At 42.2% G+C, this 16884-nt stretch overlaps 1 protein-coding gene across 1 annotated transcript; it reads left to right on the top strand.

Moving 5' to 3' along the window:
- Positions 1-283: 283 nt before the first annotated feature.
- LOC145790448 (uncharacterized) lies at positions 284-5213 on the top strand. Its single transcript, XM_082868285.1, has 5 exons — positions 284-2130; positions 2225-2532; positions 2607-3012; positions 3096-3301; positions 3383-5213. Exons 1-5 carry the CDS (start codon positions 561-563, stop codon positions 4034-4036), a joined length of 3144 nt encoding a protein of 1047 aa, XP_082724411.1. The 5' UTR covers positions 284-560; the 3' UTR covers positions 4037-5213.
- Positions 5214-16884: the final 11671 nt, after the last annotated feature.

Here is a 16884-nt window from a genome sequence, read left to right as displayed (position 1 = left end):
ACTGGTGGTAAAAACTTCCCCTATCACTTCTAGGTGACCCACATGCAGAGAGCCCACTTTCAGGTCGTGGACATTCCTTCAGACTTGGCCACATGCCCTCGATTAAGTGGACCATCTGTCGACAGAGACTGGCAAAACTTGGTGCAAACAATGGCCCCCATGTTCAAGTTAAATATTGCGGAAGTGATTGAGACCCCCCCAATCACCACCACCCCCCCCCACACACACACACACGTGGGGGCTGCTGTTTGGAGAAGGAAAAAAAATAAGAAATTGAAAAAAAAAAAAAAAAGTGGCCAATCAGAGAGAGAGGGGGTCATGGGGGTCCAAGTCATATGATATTTAACTTCAACGAGGGGGCCATTGTTTGGGCCCAAAACAAGCATAAAGTACAGCCCAATATAAGAGCTTTTAAATATACTGGCCCCATCATAAGCTATAAAAGACCCACCCTTTCAACTTCAAACCACTTCATTTCCCTCTGATTCGAACTCCCCAGACTGTACTCCTTCTTCTCAACCATTGCCGTTCAAAACCAGAGCACCACAAAACCCTAAGCCATGGCACCGAAAAAATCTCAACCATCTCCATCTGAGGAGAACAATGAAGACCTACTCCGCTTCCCGGACCCTATCAGAGCACTTATCGCTCCTCTAAAATTTGCTGCAACCCTATTGCCCAGCCCAAGCTCTGTCGCTAAGGCTACTCTAGGCCCTACCTTCGCGTCTTACTTCCCAGACGAGCTAGCTCCATACTATCCCCTTGGTAATGGTGAGAACCTTCTTCTCAACCAAGCTGGACTCAAGTGGACTAACTGGAATGTCAGCAAAAACCCACTCAGAGGGTGGAGGTCACCAGACTCTGATTGGCGAAGCTGGGCCAGGAGAATTGAAGGTCACGACGCCGAAGTATGGAAGCACCAGGGCATTGCTGAAGCAATTAGACTGTCGACTAAAATTTATGACGTGGAGAAAGGGCTGATTGCTGCTGCTGCATGCTTTTGGTCGCAGTCTAGTAACTCCCTACTCCTCAATTTTGGTATGATTTCCCCTACCATCTTAGATGTAGCTCACTTGACTGGTCTGCCAATCTTGGGCAATCCAATTCATGCTCTCCTTGAGCCTCCAAAAGTGACATTTACTTTAAACACTGACATGTGCTATACAGAATTTGCCAAAAAATACCAAGGCAAGCATGGTTCCCCTGTCGATGACAAAGAAAGAACTGCTTTTTACTTACTTTGGCTTTGTGAGTTTCTTTTTTGTGTCCCTGGGTACAAGATCACGAAAGAATACCTCCCCCTTGCCTTGTGTATGCAAGACGGCCAACTTATGGCTTTAGCCCCTTATCTTCTTGCCACCCTTTACAAGGCCCTATTTTCCTTTGTCGACAAGAAGATTTCTGGCAACTGTGGTGGCCCCTTCTGGCTCTTCCAGGCCTGGTTGTATGCCTATTTCCCTGAGGCACGACCCCCACCACCTAACACCTTGAAACCTGTTTGCCACTCCTATGCTGAGCAACTGCTCACTTATAACAGCCATTCAAAACTCACTTTCACAAATCATCTTACCATGTTTTACAACCTTCCTTCCCAGAGACCTTCCAACCTGTACATGCCATTTCAAAACTTTGAATTCTCCTCCAGTAGACTTCGCTTCCTCTTCACAGACCCTTCTGATTTACACAATGAGCAAGTCCAAGAACAAAATGAGAGTTGGAGACACATTCTCACCTGTAGACATGTCTTGGTTGGCTGTTCCATATCCTCCGCCAAGCTATCCAGCTGCAGTTTTGAGACATACTGTCCCAATCAATGGTCCAGGCAATTTGGTCTTTCCCAGGCTATCCCTTATCCTTATTTCCACCCAACCATCCATGAGGAGATTGGATCCAGAATCCACTTGAAAGATCCTACACAAGCTGAATCCATTCTGACAGAGAACACCAAACTTTTCCAAGATTTTGGCCCCTTCTTCTTCAAACCTGCTTCGGACTGCTCGGCTGCTTTTGACCATTGGTGGGGACTTATGACTGCCATTATTTTCTGCAAGCCACTTGAAAGCTGCCTTAACGATACTTGTATTCATATTCAGGGCCGCATATCCTCGCCTTCCAAGCTTAAGGCTACAGGTATCCTTCCTTCATATACTTCATATCCCTGACTGTGTCATGCAATTTGTTTTGTTTTTTTCTCTACAACACTAACTTGTTTAACCCTTGACAGCCAAAATTGTGCCTGCTGCTGAACCATTGGTTAGGGACCAACGTAAAGGCAAGGATCCAATGGATGCAACTACTCAGACAAACACCCCCTCAGTTCCGAAATTAATGGCAGACTCTTTCGCAGCCGCGCAGACACAAGCACAGAGAGGAGCTACCACCCGTACCCCTGCTGAGACAGAGGTCACGGCGAAGAAGAGAGAAGAGCCTTCCACTGCTCCTGCTCTAAGCACAGACCTAAGTGAGTGGGATATCCCTCTCAGCCAAATGGTTGGCGAAACAACATCAAATCCTTCAGGGCAGCTCTACCAAGTAAGCCTTCACTTTACATATTTACAGCATCTGAATTTGCATTCACGCCCGACTGATCACTTACTTTTGTGCAGAGAAAAAGAAGGAGATTACTCCTTGCTGCTGCTGATGATGACGATGCTTCCACTTCTCCTCAACACATTCATCAAATTCCCAGTCCAATCAGTAATGTACCCACAGAACCCACTGTACAACCAACTCCACCACCACCTGAAGCATCGCAACAAACTCCCTTACAACCTGCTTCACAGTCTTTGCCACAGCAATCCACACAGTCTGCATCACAACATCCTTTCACTTCTCCTCAACACATTGTCCCTTCTGTCTCTAGCCCTCAACCATCACCATCCAACCCCTCCAATTCCCAAACGTCAAACAAAGAATCTCAGAGGATTGAATTTGACATTTCAATCAACAGCCAATCCTCTCCAACAGATGACAACACAAAATCCCCTCAACCAGAAGTTCACCACAACCAAGGTAAATAGAAATACAAATGTTACTGTTCGTTTGGGAAAAAAAAACTTCTCTTTAAGTAACTGGTATTGTTCTCCAATTTACAGGGATGGACATAATACAGGACTCATCTCCACGACCAATGGGCGAGACAGAACTTGAAGGTCCTCATGACTTTCCCCTGCTAGCAGAACCAGAGAAACACCCTCAAGGCGCTGATGCTGCCATCTCATCAGTACCAGAAACAACTCGTCCTCATGCGACAACCACAGCTGAACAAGGCCAACCGTCTGCGTGCACGTTATCAGGACAGGTACTACCATTTCCAACCTCATCCTATTTACTCTTTATTACTTGCAAGCATATATTCTCACCAAACTATTAATGTTCACAGGCCGTCGGTCCATGCCAGGATATTTGGGCCGAAGTTTCTATTCTTCAACAAGATCTAGACGAAATATCCCCATTGCCTCAAAGGCTACATCTGTTTGATGCTGAAACTCAACAAACCTTAACCACCTTCATCAACCTCATTAACACCCCAGTTGAAGAAATCATTCTCCACAAACCTGATGAAACCTTGGCCTGTCTTTCTGCTGTTGTAAACCTCTCCCCTAATCCTTTCAACCCCATTCAACTAAAGCAATTGGCCAAGATCATCACAGAATGGCCAACCCTTTCAGAGATGGTTCAGACTTGCTCGAAGGATATTCAAACCAATAAGGATTTCCTAAACGAAGCCCACACCATATCTACTTCACTCAAACTCAGCCAGCAGACCTCTGCAGCCATTCTTCAGCAACACTCAGCACTTGAACTTGAGGAAGCCAAACTCATGGCAGAACTTGCCTCTGTCCGGCAAAGAAAGGCTCATCTGCAGCAGCAACACGACCAGCTTAATCAAGAAGCAAGGATGATGCTCTCCCAAATTAGACATCGTTCTGCATCCATTCAGACAACTAAAGCTGAGTTGGACCAAGCCCAAGCCATGCTGGCAGATGCTCAATCAGAGTGGGGTGTTCTAGGCGTTCTGTTCCCCAAATCCTAGGCTAGTTTATATATGTATTCTTTTGTATTGCACACCTAGGAATGATTTGGAAAGGTAGGAATGATTGCCTTTTTAATGATAAGATTGTTGATGGCCCTGAATTGGCTGAGATGGTGAAAGTGAGGGTTGCACTTTGCTGTAAGCAAAGTTATAGAGGCCTACAGTATTCAGTGGACGACATATATTGTATTCTGGATAGTATCAAAGTCTCATTTAGGGGGTGGTGTTTGGTGTTTTTTGAAACTGGGGTGCAGGAGTTTGGTCAAGCTGTGGTATGCAGGATTTTGGTCAGTCTGTGGTATTACCATATCTTCTTGGTGGCTACTTTTGCTCTGCTGTGCTTCAATGTTGCTATGCTTTGCCTTATTTTTGGCTTGTTGCTCTGGCTTAGTTTATGGGGTCAAGCATGCTCATTTCTGGTTGCTGCTCTGCTGTGCTTCAAATTTGCTCTGCTATATATGTACTCTGCTGCTGCTATATGGGATCAACGAATAGGCTTCAGTCTGCTGCTGCATATTGGCCTTTTTGCAATTGTTTGAATGATGTTTTGGTGTGCTGTATTGGAAGTCTGCTGTTGGATTGGGGAAAGTTATTGGAGGTCTGCTGCGGGCCTTGTTGTAATTGTTGGTCTGCTGCTGTACTAATTTTTTTTTTTGGAGGTTGAAGGATCAGGCTCAAGTCTCAATGGAGGTTGAAGGTTCAGGCTCAAGTCTCAATGGTGGCTGTATGGTCTGAAGTTTGTTCATGCTGCCTTGGAGTTTCATCTGGTTGCCCTATTATGTGGTTTTGTGAGGATGGGCTTGGAGTTACATTGTTATTGTTTTCCTTCTGTTTTTGTTTCTCTTCGTTGGTCTCCAACCTCCTCTTTGTTGATGTATCATTGACACCTTGTATGTGCTTTTCCATCAATACAGTTTTTTGTTTTGCTGAACAAAAAAAAAAATTGAATATCAATAATCTGTGTTTTTAATGGTCTGTTGTATGGTTGTTTTTATTTTTTGTGCAATTTTTCACCGTTTGTGCATTTTTATGAAGTAATCAATTCCCCTTCAAAGTGCATTATAGTCACCGCCATTTGTTTCTTCTGTGGGCTTTTTTTTGCTTTGTTTTGGACAAAATCATGGCATTAAAAAAAATCGAACAAACATAATTCATGTGGTAAAAGCGAACAAACATTACTACTTTCAACTTGCATTGTTTGTTGGACAAATATCACATTGCACTGGACAAACATTACTATAGTCATTTGGGCAAATATGACATTGCATTGTTTGTTCTGTACTGTACCCATAACATTGGAATTATGTGTATCACATTACGTACAGGCCACGATAAAACCAAACAAACATGACTACTTTCCCTCGTTTGTTCGAGTCCCAAACATTGGAATTATGTGTACAATCAATACGCGTGGGAAATTAGTATTATCACAGCTGCGACCTAAAAAGTTGTCACGACAAGCTGATGCAGTAATCCAGTTGTGGTTGGGCATCGAAATTACACTCGTACTGGCAGGCCATGATAAAATCGCTGCACTATTTGTTGTAATTGCAATCAATCACATGCACGAACGATACTCGCCCATCTTTGTATTGTTCACATCCATAACGAAGTCAAGCACCAACTTCCGGCGCACAGAAGGATGAAACTATGTACAGAAAGCGAATAACACAAATCAGGTACGGTTACAGCGGTAGGGAATAAACGGATTTATTTCGCAATTGGAAATTAAGCGGTACAATGTACCTTGTGTGGACCGCTGGGTATATCAGGCCGCTGCATGTACTTGATCACAAACATCCCACAGTCGAAAGTGCTACAAATGAAATGTAACATTCAGTCTCTCGTAAAATATAAGCAGGTTCGTTAAATGAGTGATTCAAGAGTGAAGTCAATGTGACGCAGGGTTTGTGGATTACTCGTCCAGCTGTTGTAATGGCCTTTGTTCTAACATGCGCACCTCAAAGGTACGCATGTCTACAGCATATTCATTTCCAAACTGTAGTTGCAGTAAGGCATGCATTGTTTGAACCTGTTGCAGAATGAGACCGTTAGTTTATGTGAAGGATGTGACAGTGTGGAAGTAGATTTGTGAAATTCAGCACGACATACCAACATTTTTGCTGTGTTCAGCTTGTTGGTGTCCAGTGTGGCGGATGCCAATGAGTCAAATAGGTACGCCACACGGTCTACCATATCTATTTTTAGGCACACCCAATGTACTCCTCCATAATTGAAAGGCATGTAAATCTACACATAAACATAAACACAAGCGAAGACATTGTTTAGAGGGCATGCGAACATGTACGCACTTTCATATTTACATTGACATTCAAGTAAATGGGATCGACATTCATATTACCGACGTCCATATTAAATCTACTCGCTTCAATGGGATGGACATTCGTATTACCTTCTCACATGCATCAAGCACCCCAGTATATCTGTCATGTCCAAAATATGATTTGACCATATTTTCATGGTTCAGAGGTTGAGTTTTTTGATTTAGTATCAAAGTCTGCATGTTTAGTGTGTAAAGTTCAGTCAGCCAAAGTTTTCTGAAAATATGTCTTCTGCAATACACAACCGACCTAAAACACTTACTTACCGACAAATATACTGGAAAGAACCACGCAGTATGCCTACCGTCTTTGTGTACTTGCCGCTGTCCGTTAGTCAATTGAACCGCGACCAAGTTGATTGGCTGGAACATTGTAACAGACCAGGCAACTTGCGAAATAAGGTTTGCCATTTGTTTAAATGTAATACGAAATAACAATGTCCCTACATGGATATGTCCATCATGCAAATATAGTGGAAATAACATTGTCAGATGCCACGACTTACAGTGTCGGATAGCCATGCCCCTGGTTTCAGCGTGCGCATGTCACGTCGCGTAGCACATTCGCAAGGCATTTCATGCAGATTCATAGACACGACAATGTCCCTACATAAAACGTATACATCAATCAGTAAGAAGCAACCTACAGCCTAGTAAAACTTAAACGTATCTGGCTTAACTCTACAACATAAGATTAGTTTTTCCTGTTGTACAACTATGGCAGATATTCCTGATTCTACTAGGCTCCAATCCAATGAAGATTAGTTTTAAGTTTTTAAAAAACAAAATGAAAAGACAAAGTTTTAGATATTACAACTCATGACATGTCCAATAGTATTTGCTAAAATAATATGTGAAAATTGAAATGCTCATTTACAGGTCAGCAAGTTAAAAAAAAAGAAACACGTTTTTTACAAACTGGAGCCAACAATATCCCAAAATGATCAAAATGGAAAATGTAAGCAGAGTAGAAGAAAATAGGTAGGGAAAATTGCACTTCATTATAAGTTCTCAAAAAAATTTGCAAATCATTGGTAAACTTTATTAAGTTTCATAATTAAAATTATAAAGGTTTCCATGAATGTGTAAATATTTTTGTGAAAATATCAGTGGTTTGCAATTTTCCCAATAGGTACATGTGTGCAGGATAAGACCAAAAGAAGAAAACTTCAGACAGGAAATTTAGCCACTGATCTTTCCGTAGCCCACTGCATTAAATTCAAAGAGAATCCTACATACGACATGGATAAACCCATCATAAACCCATCATAAACCCATCAAAATCATAGAGAATGCAAAATTAAAGAACTGATACCTACAAGAATCAAATAAACATAGCACGACACATGAAAATTGTGGAATTCAAACTTATTTCACAAATACTACGGAACAGGTTAATTGCGAGTACTAAACTCATCCGTACCTTTCATTGTTTCTGTCGTCAAGTACAGAGTCAACAACTTCGTCTTGGGCCGCTGATAAAACCTCTCTGCTCTCCAGTGTTATCAAGTCCTTCTATCAATATAAACAATCAAGTAACATCAACTCCTCCTATTAATATAAACAATTAACTAACTCACCACTGTTCAGAAATGTGATTTGCAAAGTACATAACACATCCTTATGCATCTAAAATTGGTGAAGCGATGTCTAACCTCTGAACGGAACCGCTTGTCCAACCTGTGCAGTTTGGACAGGAGTTTGTCCGAAATCTGTAAGACAATTGTACAACATTTGTTACTGCAAACTTGCAGTAGAATGACAAATATTAAAATACAACACAAATAATGGTTCTATTATGATCAGTAATGCTGTCGGCATCAATTGGTAATGAAACATACGAAAGGTGAAGTGATGTGGCGACTTGGGAATTTTTCGGCAGTAAGTCGAGTACTTATTTTGCTATCGTTGCACGAATGCATATCCCCTACGTCTGTCGCTTCAACACCTCTTCCTCTTCCTCTTCCTCTTCCTCTTCCTCTTCCTCTTCCTCTTCCTCTTCCCTTTCGTGTGGCTGTTACAATTTGTCCCGCTCCCAATGTTTGGGCAACCTTACCAGCAGAAGGATGCACATTGTCTGCTTCTCCTCGCATTGGTGGCAAGGTTTGCAAATCATCAAACGAAGATAAACTCTGTTTTGCAACGTTCCTCATGGACAGAAACTGAACTGAAAGAGATTTGCTTTCTTCGCTTGCGTATGTTTCCTCCAACGCAAGGCGACGGTTGTTGTGCATGTCCCCAACTTCTTGGACGGTACGCAACTGTCCAACGTGCATATCAATTATCTCATTGGACAACATTCCATTCACATAATTGTCCTCCCAATCCACCCCCTGTAAATCTTGAACATTACCCTCATTTGGGCTACCATAATAATTTGGGAAGACCACGCCGCCATCATGCAACTCGACTCCCATGGTAGGGTCAACACCCTTTTCCTCTGAGCGAGCCAATTGTGCTGTTTCCGATAAACCTGCCAGCACTTGCTGCATCATTTGCTTCATTTCAGCAATGTGTGTCTGTTCAGTAAACGGTTGTTTCCCAGACAATATAGCTGCAACCAGTTCGTTCAGCATTCCTTTCAGTTCACCAATGCTGGAGGATATGTTAATGTTACAATTTCTTTCAGTGGACTCCACCTAATCACACAAACACATACATTAACCTGGTACGATATTTCATCTTCAAGTAACCTCTGTGAACTGTGTGAAGCATGTGTACTGATTGCTTTTGCTTACCTTTGCATTGTGAACAGCTTCCTTCCCTCGGAAATTGAGCAACATCTCCCTTATTTCCGCATTGCTGTGAAGCACTTGCTTCATGGTTTCCTTCAGTTCACCAATGTCAGTCTCAACCTTGCTCAAACGAACATCATCAATCCGTGGTTTCTGTTTGTTATTGACATGGTGTGTGTCAATTGCGTCATCAATGTCGTTGCTTTCCGCTTTTGTTGGATGAAACTCCACCTAACATAGTTGTCAAATCGGGATTCAAATCATAAATGAAAATGGTAATGCACTGAATCGTTAATCGAGCTCAACTGTGAATCGTAAAGTTTCCGTCTGCTTTCTTAAGTTGCACACAACATATGTGTACATACACACTTTACATATTAAATATATCTAATAAAAATTAATTACTCCATTCGTCTGAAATGGAAAAAAAATGTTGTTGTAAATGATGCTCATCTGGTGTGGATAAAAACTTCACAGTCGATCCCATGTTTACCACTTTACCTTTTCCCAATTACATAAACAAAGAGAAACTTTCAATTACAAACTAACTAACAATAACTGAACGACAATGTTTTGACCTTTTTACAAGGTTAAAAAACCAAAATCTTCAAGCTTTTCCAAAAATCTGACTTCAGGGCTTAACGAAAATTCATTTCGTAACAGAAGTAGTACATAAAATTGAATTTGTAAGGCTACAACATCGTCCACATGGAAACTTCATGTTTTCCCCCCAAAAGTTCGAGTATTTCAGAGTAAATAGGGAGGGACAAACTGAAAATATGACGTACGCTAAGGAATGGGTCACTGTTTGTCGGTGCTTGTCACCTAGTCATAGGAACACATATTCTGTCTGTCACCGTTATCCATAACACAGGTGGGGCAATGCTGTCAAATGTGCAGAACGAATGGGTTGATTACCTCATGTTGCTGCAACATTTGCTTCCTTCCCATAAGTCGCCTCGTCTCCCGTATTTCGGCATCACCCCAATCATTTAGCCGAGGGATGGAGCGTGTAGTAGCCGACGTACTCTTGCAGGGAGGGGCAAAACGATCCAAGTAAAATAGCTGCATTGTAAGGGGGAAAAGATATTTACTATACACTTCCGAGCAAAGTAATCCGTATTCGCTAACAATGCATACAACTTACAACACAATCATATGTATGTGTTTATGTGTCTCGATGGCAGAATCCCCATGCAGCTTTCCGGTTCAAAAGATAAGCTTTTCGTGGTTACAAAAAATGTGGCCCGTACAGGTATATTTGTCATGCTGTTCAATAACAGGTAAGTTTGTATTTCGCAACGACTGCCATTTTATTGAACCATATGCACAGCAATGGATGAAATATGTAATCGGCATGGTACAAACAAACAACGGTCGATTACGTTACCATTAGAAGGAAAACACATCCAGTTGCCTGGCGCTGAAGTTTCATCTTATACTTCCGAACACCTTTCACAAGGAATTGCAGTGTCACCTTTGCCCAATTACATGCCCCCATACCGGTCACGTCCTTCACGGCATGAACGAACGACAGGCTCAACGCGGTCGTTGTGGTAGGACACAACATGGCCCCCAACACGTACAGCGCAAACTTCCGCCGAAACTCGTCATCCGCACCATCACTCTCAGTCAGATAAACTCTCAACTGGTTCAAAGGAATGATTCCTTTAACAGCTCCAACCTCTTCGTAGATATTGGGATATGCGTCTATTGAACCAGTGAACTGCACGTCATTGCCTTCTGACCGTATACCCAATAAGACATGCACTTCCTCACAGGTGAGCCTCAGGTGACGGCCATGAACAGTCAACGAACACGTGTCGGGATCGAAGTTTTGTACCAACCATTGGCACATGTTGTGATCTATACGGGTACACTTTAACCCCAGGAGGCCACCGAACCCAATATCAATGACTGCCTGCTTTTGTGCTTCGTTACACCGGTTCACGATATCAAAAATTGCCTTCAATGATATGCGGACTTGCATTTTACTCTGCAATGTGATTAACGTGAACATTAATACAAAAAAGTAACCAACATTGTGTCGATAGCAGGTCCTCCCCAAATGCAGTTACGAAAACACTAAGCACGTAAGTACCTTTGCAGATTTCTTTGCAACTTCTTCGCCCAGTTCCTTGGCACTTGCCTTAGCCATGTCCTGAAACCTCTTCTTCTCATCACAGGGGAGTTCCTTCCACCTTTCCCCAATATCCTTTCGGCTCTGTAAGTGTTACACCAACGTGACGCACATACAGGACAAATAGGAGCTGTAAGTCCAAAATAATTGTCAGCAAAAGTTGTATCACTCGCAATGTGTGCACATTTTCTGGTATTGACATATGTTTGCACATACAAATTACTATTTCGCACACAGTTGAAATAAAAACGGACATGGAATTTTACAAATAATCGGAGTTTATAAGAACATGCAATATGGCTTCTATGACTGCTGGAAATCGCTGAATGCGACACAATGGAAGCACATGACTGGTGCGCGCATGGAATAGAAGTCCATACTTTGCTATCACAGCAGTCACGTGTTTCCATCACGGTACTCTACTTACTACATGTCTGCACACTAACCATATTCGGTCCGGGGTTGTCTGCTTCTCGTCTTTCCTTGAATTGTTCCTGGCTGCAACCATTGTCAATTTCGGCGCAAGTAAATGTTAGATATGGATGGATATATATACATATACGTACACAATTTGTGACACAAACAAATTTGGTCCCAACTACATAATAATGCATCCGTAATGTCCAATTTTGGTTGCTAAAAATATAATAACCACATCATTTCTGCAACAAAAATTATAAATGGTCCAAATTATTTTGGCCCTTACTTTTGGTCTCTAAAATCTTAATTTCTTGTGAGTACAAACTGAAATCTGCACAGGCGCAAGCTATGAGTTCAAAATATGTAATGCAGAATTGTGCAAAAATACTGTCACATGTTTCTGACGAGAGGGATTCGTACTGTGAGCCGCTTTGAAGGACACGGATCGAACCTGTAAAAAATAAATGGCCCAAGTGGCCGCTTTCGACGAGGGGGCTCGGTAATGTCAACCCTTTCCATTCCTGAACCTTTGCCACTTGCCTTCAATGTTTTCCTTTGCCTGTAACAAATATCAGCGTAAATGAAATTTTGTTGAAGGCCAAATTACATCGGTGGTATGTACGTTTTGTGCATCCTATCATCTTCGTCGGTTAACTTTCAAGTTAGTCAATCTTGCCTTCCCATTTCAAAAGTTGTGCCATTTTCGTGAAATTGGTAACGTCGTTTTCCGTTGTCACCGAAAATGATGAACCGAATTGGTTTAGTATAACTCAGTGAATTATGGATTTCACAAATGCTCTCCACAGAATACGCGACATGTGCCGTATGTGCACATATTCTGGTAAGAAATCGACACAGTTTTAATCCATTACACGAAATTCATGGTGCAATTTGAGGCTATCGCAAATGTGTCAAACTCAAATCGCACAACCTCCTGATGGCAGTACATAACGGCACAATATGCCATACACGAACAGACCGTGGTATTTAGTAGGTACAGGAAACATAACCTTGCAAACCTAAATGTATCAAATACTGAACGACATAAACTCACAGTTGCTTCGCATTGTCTGACATGTCGCCCATATCCAATTACGATAATTCCTGCAAAGAATTGCATGCAATATTCATAAGGATGCAGAAAGAACGTTAGTCCCACATTGTAACAAAACGAAATTGACTGTTAACAACTTACAATCAACGGACCATTGAGTCGTACGTGCATTGTACGAGTGGTACTTTTCGTTTATTTTCAACTACGATATGTTGTCGTTAATTTATGCAGATATGGCATGCCACTGTTTTACGAAAATTAATTGGCCATATGTTGTACTCGTTTTATAGTATTTACGACTTGAAGCCCGAATCAACAACCAATGCGCACACTTGAAACAGGGCCACATCGGACATTCAACCCAACAGCACCCATACGCAACTTACCTTCATGCAGAGAAATAAAAACCCGACTACACTGCTCAACGAAGACCGTCTGTCAGTTTGGAACTCCTCAATGGCAATATCAGTTTGTCACCCGTGTAGTTTGTATACCTAATCGTACGTATGGTTTCAATTACCTAAGGAGGAACAGTTTCATAGTTCATAAATGGTAATGTCGTGCGAGTGGAACACAGTAGGTCATAATAATAATGTGCTCCGAAATAAAAAATAGACAGACTCACACATGCCGGAGAAAATGGTGACTGTTACCGTCGGCGACCTGGCGCAGTCGAAATGGAGACACAGAGAGAGAGTGTGTTACTGGAGGTGGACAGCAAAACCGAAATGGAGAGAGAAGGAGGGACAGCAAAGTAGCCGAAATTTGTATGGGAAATGGAAATGAGTTGGTGAGATTAGAAAGGCTACGGCATGTGTGTCATCATGAAAAGTACTGCGTCTGTGGGATTTCAAAAGCGCTGTCTGCCGACTTTGGTTTTTGTTCCAAATTTGGGAGGGAAACGGAAACGTACGTGACACTACATATTAAGGCCAAGTTTGGCAAGTTGGGAAAAAAAATCAAAAAGTCAAAAAGTTATTACTATTCACAGGAAGTCAAAAATTAGGCCTACACAATTCCGAATTCTAATTTTGCTTTACACATTAATTTATACAATTTTTTAATACACATTTTTTTATAAAAGTCAAAAAGTTAACCCAAACATCCACATTTTTTTCATCCACAAAGACAAAAATTGCACTTTTTTAGTCCAATTTTTTTCCTCACTTTTTAAATATAAATAAATGTATTTTTTCACTTTTTGTGAAATATGAGTTCCGTTTGGGTTAGGGGTTGAAATGATGTGTGTGACAGGTGATGTGACTTAAAATAATGTGATCAAAGTAAAAATATTGACTTTTTGACTTTTGGCTTTTTGTAAACATGCCAAACCAGCCCTAAAAGGTGGTTAGGAAGTTGCTATTTTTATGTTATTTTAGTATTTTCATATTTTTTAAATTTAATTTTTTGTGTTTTGAAAGTAATAGATTTTGTTGTACTTGGATATGATGTTTGTGACAGGAAATTTGCAGTGATTATGTGTTAATGTTGTTCGTCCCAGTGTATGGATCAGACAGGTCTAAGCTCCTCCAGGCCGTGTCCAAATGATCAAGCCCACCAGATAACCTGCAGGCAAGTTCAACGGGGAACGTAGTAGTCCCCCAGCGAACTCTCGGACGAGCAAGTTGTTGGAAAGAAGCAGAGTATATGGGAGAGGATTCCAAATAGAGAACTTAACCTTTTTCTTGTCTACAACATTTGCTTATATCCTTTTCTCATCATTTCGTTGTCCCTTCCGACCTGCTCTCCTTGCCGAAAGCCTATGTTGTACCTTACCTTGCTCAGGGTAAGGGGGTCCTGTTCCGACGGAGAGGTGTTGTCGTAATAAATGCTTGCCTCAAAGGTCATGGAAGTGGTGCCAGTGGCGGCGGCGATCGCCGTAGGGGGCGCAAAGGTCGTCCCCGAAAGGCAAGTGGAGGATGAGGCTGTTGGCCCTGGGCCAAGGAGGGAGGGACAGCCTCAGGGGGGTCTTCTACCTCAAGAAGGAGGAGTCGGTAGGACCGCAGGGCGGCTGGAGGGAGAAGAAGGCCCAGCCAAAGCAGGGGCAGATCGCCTTGTAGGGATTGTAGAAGAGGCAGCCTTGCGCTCGGCCTCCAGATTCAACGAGGCTGAGCTGCTAAGGGGGTTATACTTCGCTCAAATGGAGGTAACCACCTTAGCAGGGGCCCTGCTGAGGAAGGCGGGGGGTGGCAAACTCAAGGCAGATGAAGCCAAGGCCCAGCTTGCAAAGTTGAAGGAGAAGAGTGCAAGTTGGGAGAGTGTCCACACTGAGCTGCAAACGGTTCAGGCGGAGCTGGAGGACACACGCCGCCAGGTTGTGTCGCTCGAGTTCCAACTTGCTGGCGAGCAGAAGAAGATCGACGAGGCCGAAAGAGCCTGTGCCGCCGCGGTCGAGCGACATGAAGATGCTATGAGCAATAATGAGGAGCTGGTCAGGCAGAAGGACGAGGTGGATAGCAGAGTAGGCGATCTGTAGAGGGAATTGGAGGGCGAGCGCGCCAAGGCAGGGAAGAGAAAGGGAGGCTCCATAGGGACTTGGAAGCAGAGAGAGTGAATATAGCGATCTCGGTTTCCCTTTTCTTTACTTGTTATATATAGACTTAGGTTCTGTGGAGCTGATTGTTGAGAGTATGTTGTTTGCACCCTTTAATCCTTATTTTCAGTCTTGGGTTGTGTTGGGAAGATTTGGAGTAGGTTGGTTGAGCTTAGGAACCCAGTCTGGTTGCCCAGATTTTGGCTTGTCCGCTCGAGCGGGGGTTTGGACGCTCAAGCGGGGAATACACCCATCCAGTATGTCCTGTGTAGTGTTGGCCGCTCGAGTGGGGGATTACACGCTCGAGCGGGAAGTCGTGAATAACGCTCGAGCGGGGAGTTGGGAGCTCGAGCGGGGACATGTCTGCAAAAACTTCTGCGAGTGTGCATTCGCCGCTCGAGCGGGAGTTTGGCCGCTCGAGCGGGAGTCTGTGAGTGGCGCTCGAGCGGGGCGACTGGTATAAAAATCCGAGATCCGACTTTCTGGATCATTTTTCATCTCCTTTTTTATTTTAAAACCCTAGAACCGTCTTCTCCCTCTCCCTACACACCTTCTCTCTTAGGTTTGATCTACTTAGAGTGTATTTCTACCCTAAGTCCTTTGTTAAAAAGATAGAGAGGGTCAAGGGCTTCCGTTTAATCTGAACAATAGTGGGTTTGGAGCACCTTGGTTTTCGTCATCTTTTTCATTCCAGTTCTTTTCTTCAAGGGTAGGGATTTCCTACTCCATCTTATAAGTTTTGTTCTAAGTTTTGGTATTTTGATATGTTGGAAATGCTTTGGTAATTTTGGGAAAAACCCTAGTTGTAATAATAAATTAATTTGTATAATTAATTTCAGGAGATTGGGGAATTTTGTTAAATTCATGAAATTGAGGAATTCATTGATTAAATGGAGTATTTGTGTAATTTAAATCACTCACCTATTGAATTGTTGATATTGATATATTTATTTGCAGTCTAGAAATAACTGTTTTGGGCTATCGGTGGAGGATAGTCGTGATTGTTGTAGACATTGCATGTGGATTAGGAATAACTGAAACTAATCACATTGGTTAAGTCATTAATTTTTGACTATTGCATTGATACAGAAAATACGTGTATTGATTGAGCATTGCATTTGCATACATTGTTTTGTGTGGGAGGAGATAGGGGATGTACTCCACGGTTTAGGGGAAGATAGGGGATGGACCTCTAAACCGGATTTTGTTTGGGAGGAGATAGGGGATGGACTCCATTAGCATCACTTTTATGTGTGCTTATTTATATAGAAGTGTTTTATTGATACAACACTAAAATGTGTATCAATCTGGAAGTATGAAGTGTTTTGATTTGAGCTTGAGTCTCATTTGTTTGTTGATATTGGAAGAATGTGAATATGATATATATAATTCACTGTTGTAAGTTTGGCCAGGTTCTGAGCCATGTTGATAAAGTTGGAAAGTAAAACGTATCTTAGACAATAGTGTCATGAGACTGTAAAATGAAGTAATTGATTATCTTGGTTAACCATCTGTTGAACGCTATTGCTTTATTCATTGCTTATATGTGGTTTAGTATATTTCTACTGGGCTGTGGCTCACCCTTTATGGGAACATCATTTTCAGGTTCAGGTGATAAGCTACCT

Source organism: Camellia sinensis, chromosome 5, assembly GCF_055761805.1.
Source record: "Camellia sinensis isolate YWXY chromosome 5, ASM5576180v1, whole genome shotgun sequence".
NCBI lineage: Eukaryota > Viridiplantae > Streptophyta > Magnoliopsida > Ericales > Theaceae > Camellia > Camellia sinensis.
Note: the sequence above shows the minus strand (reverse complement) of the source record. Positions and strands in the feature narration are given on the sequence as shown.

Excerpts from the sequence above, each read along its gene's own strand:
- LOC145790448 (XM_082868285.1), top strand. The coding sequence starts at position 561 with ATGGCACCGAAAAAATCTCAACCATCTCCATCTGAGGAGAACAATGAA. Across the intron at positions 2,533-2,606 it reads CTTCAGGGCAGCTCTACCAA|AGAAAAAGAAGGAGATTACT; the intron begins GTAAGCCTTCAC and ends ACTTTTGTGCAG. Across the intron at positions 3,302-3,382 it reads CGTGCACGTTATCAGGACAG|GCCGTCGGTCCATGCCAGGA; the intron begins GTACTACCATTT and ends TAATGTTCACAG.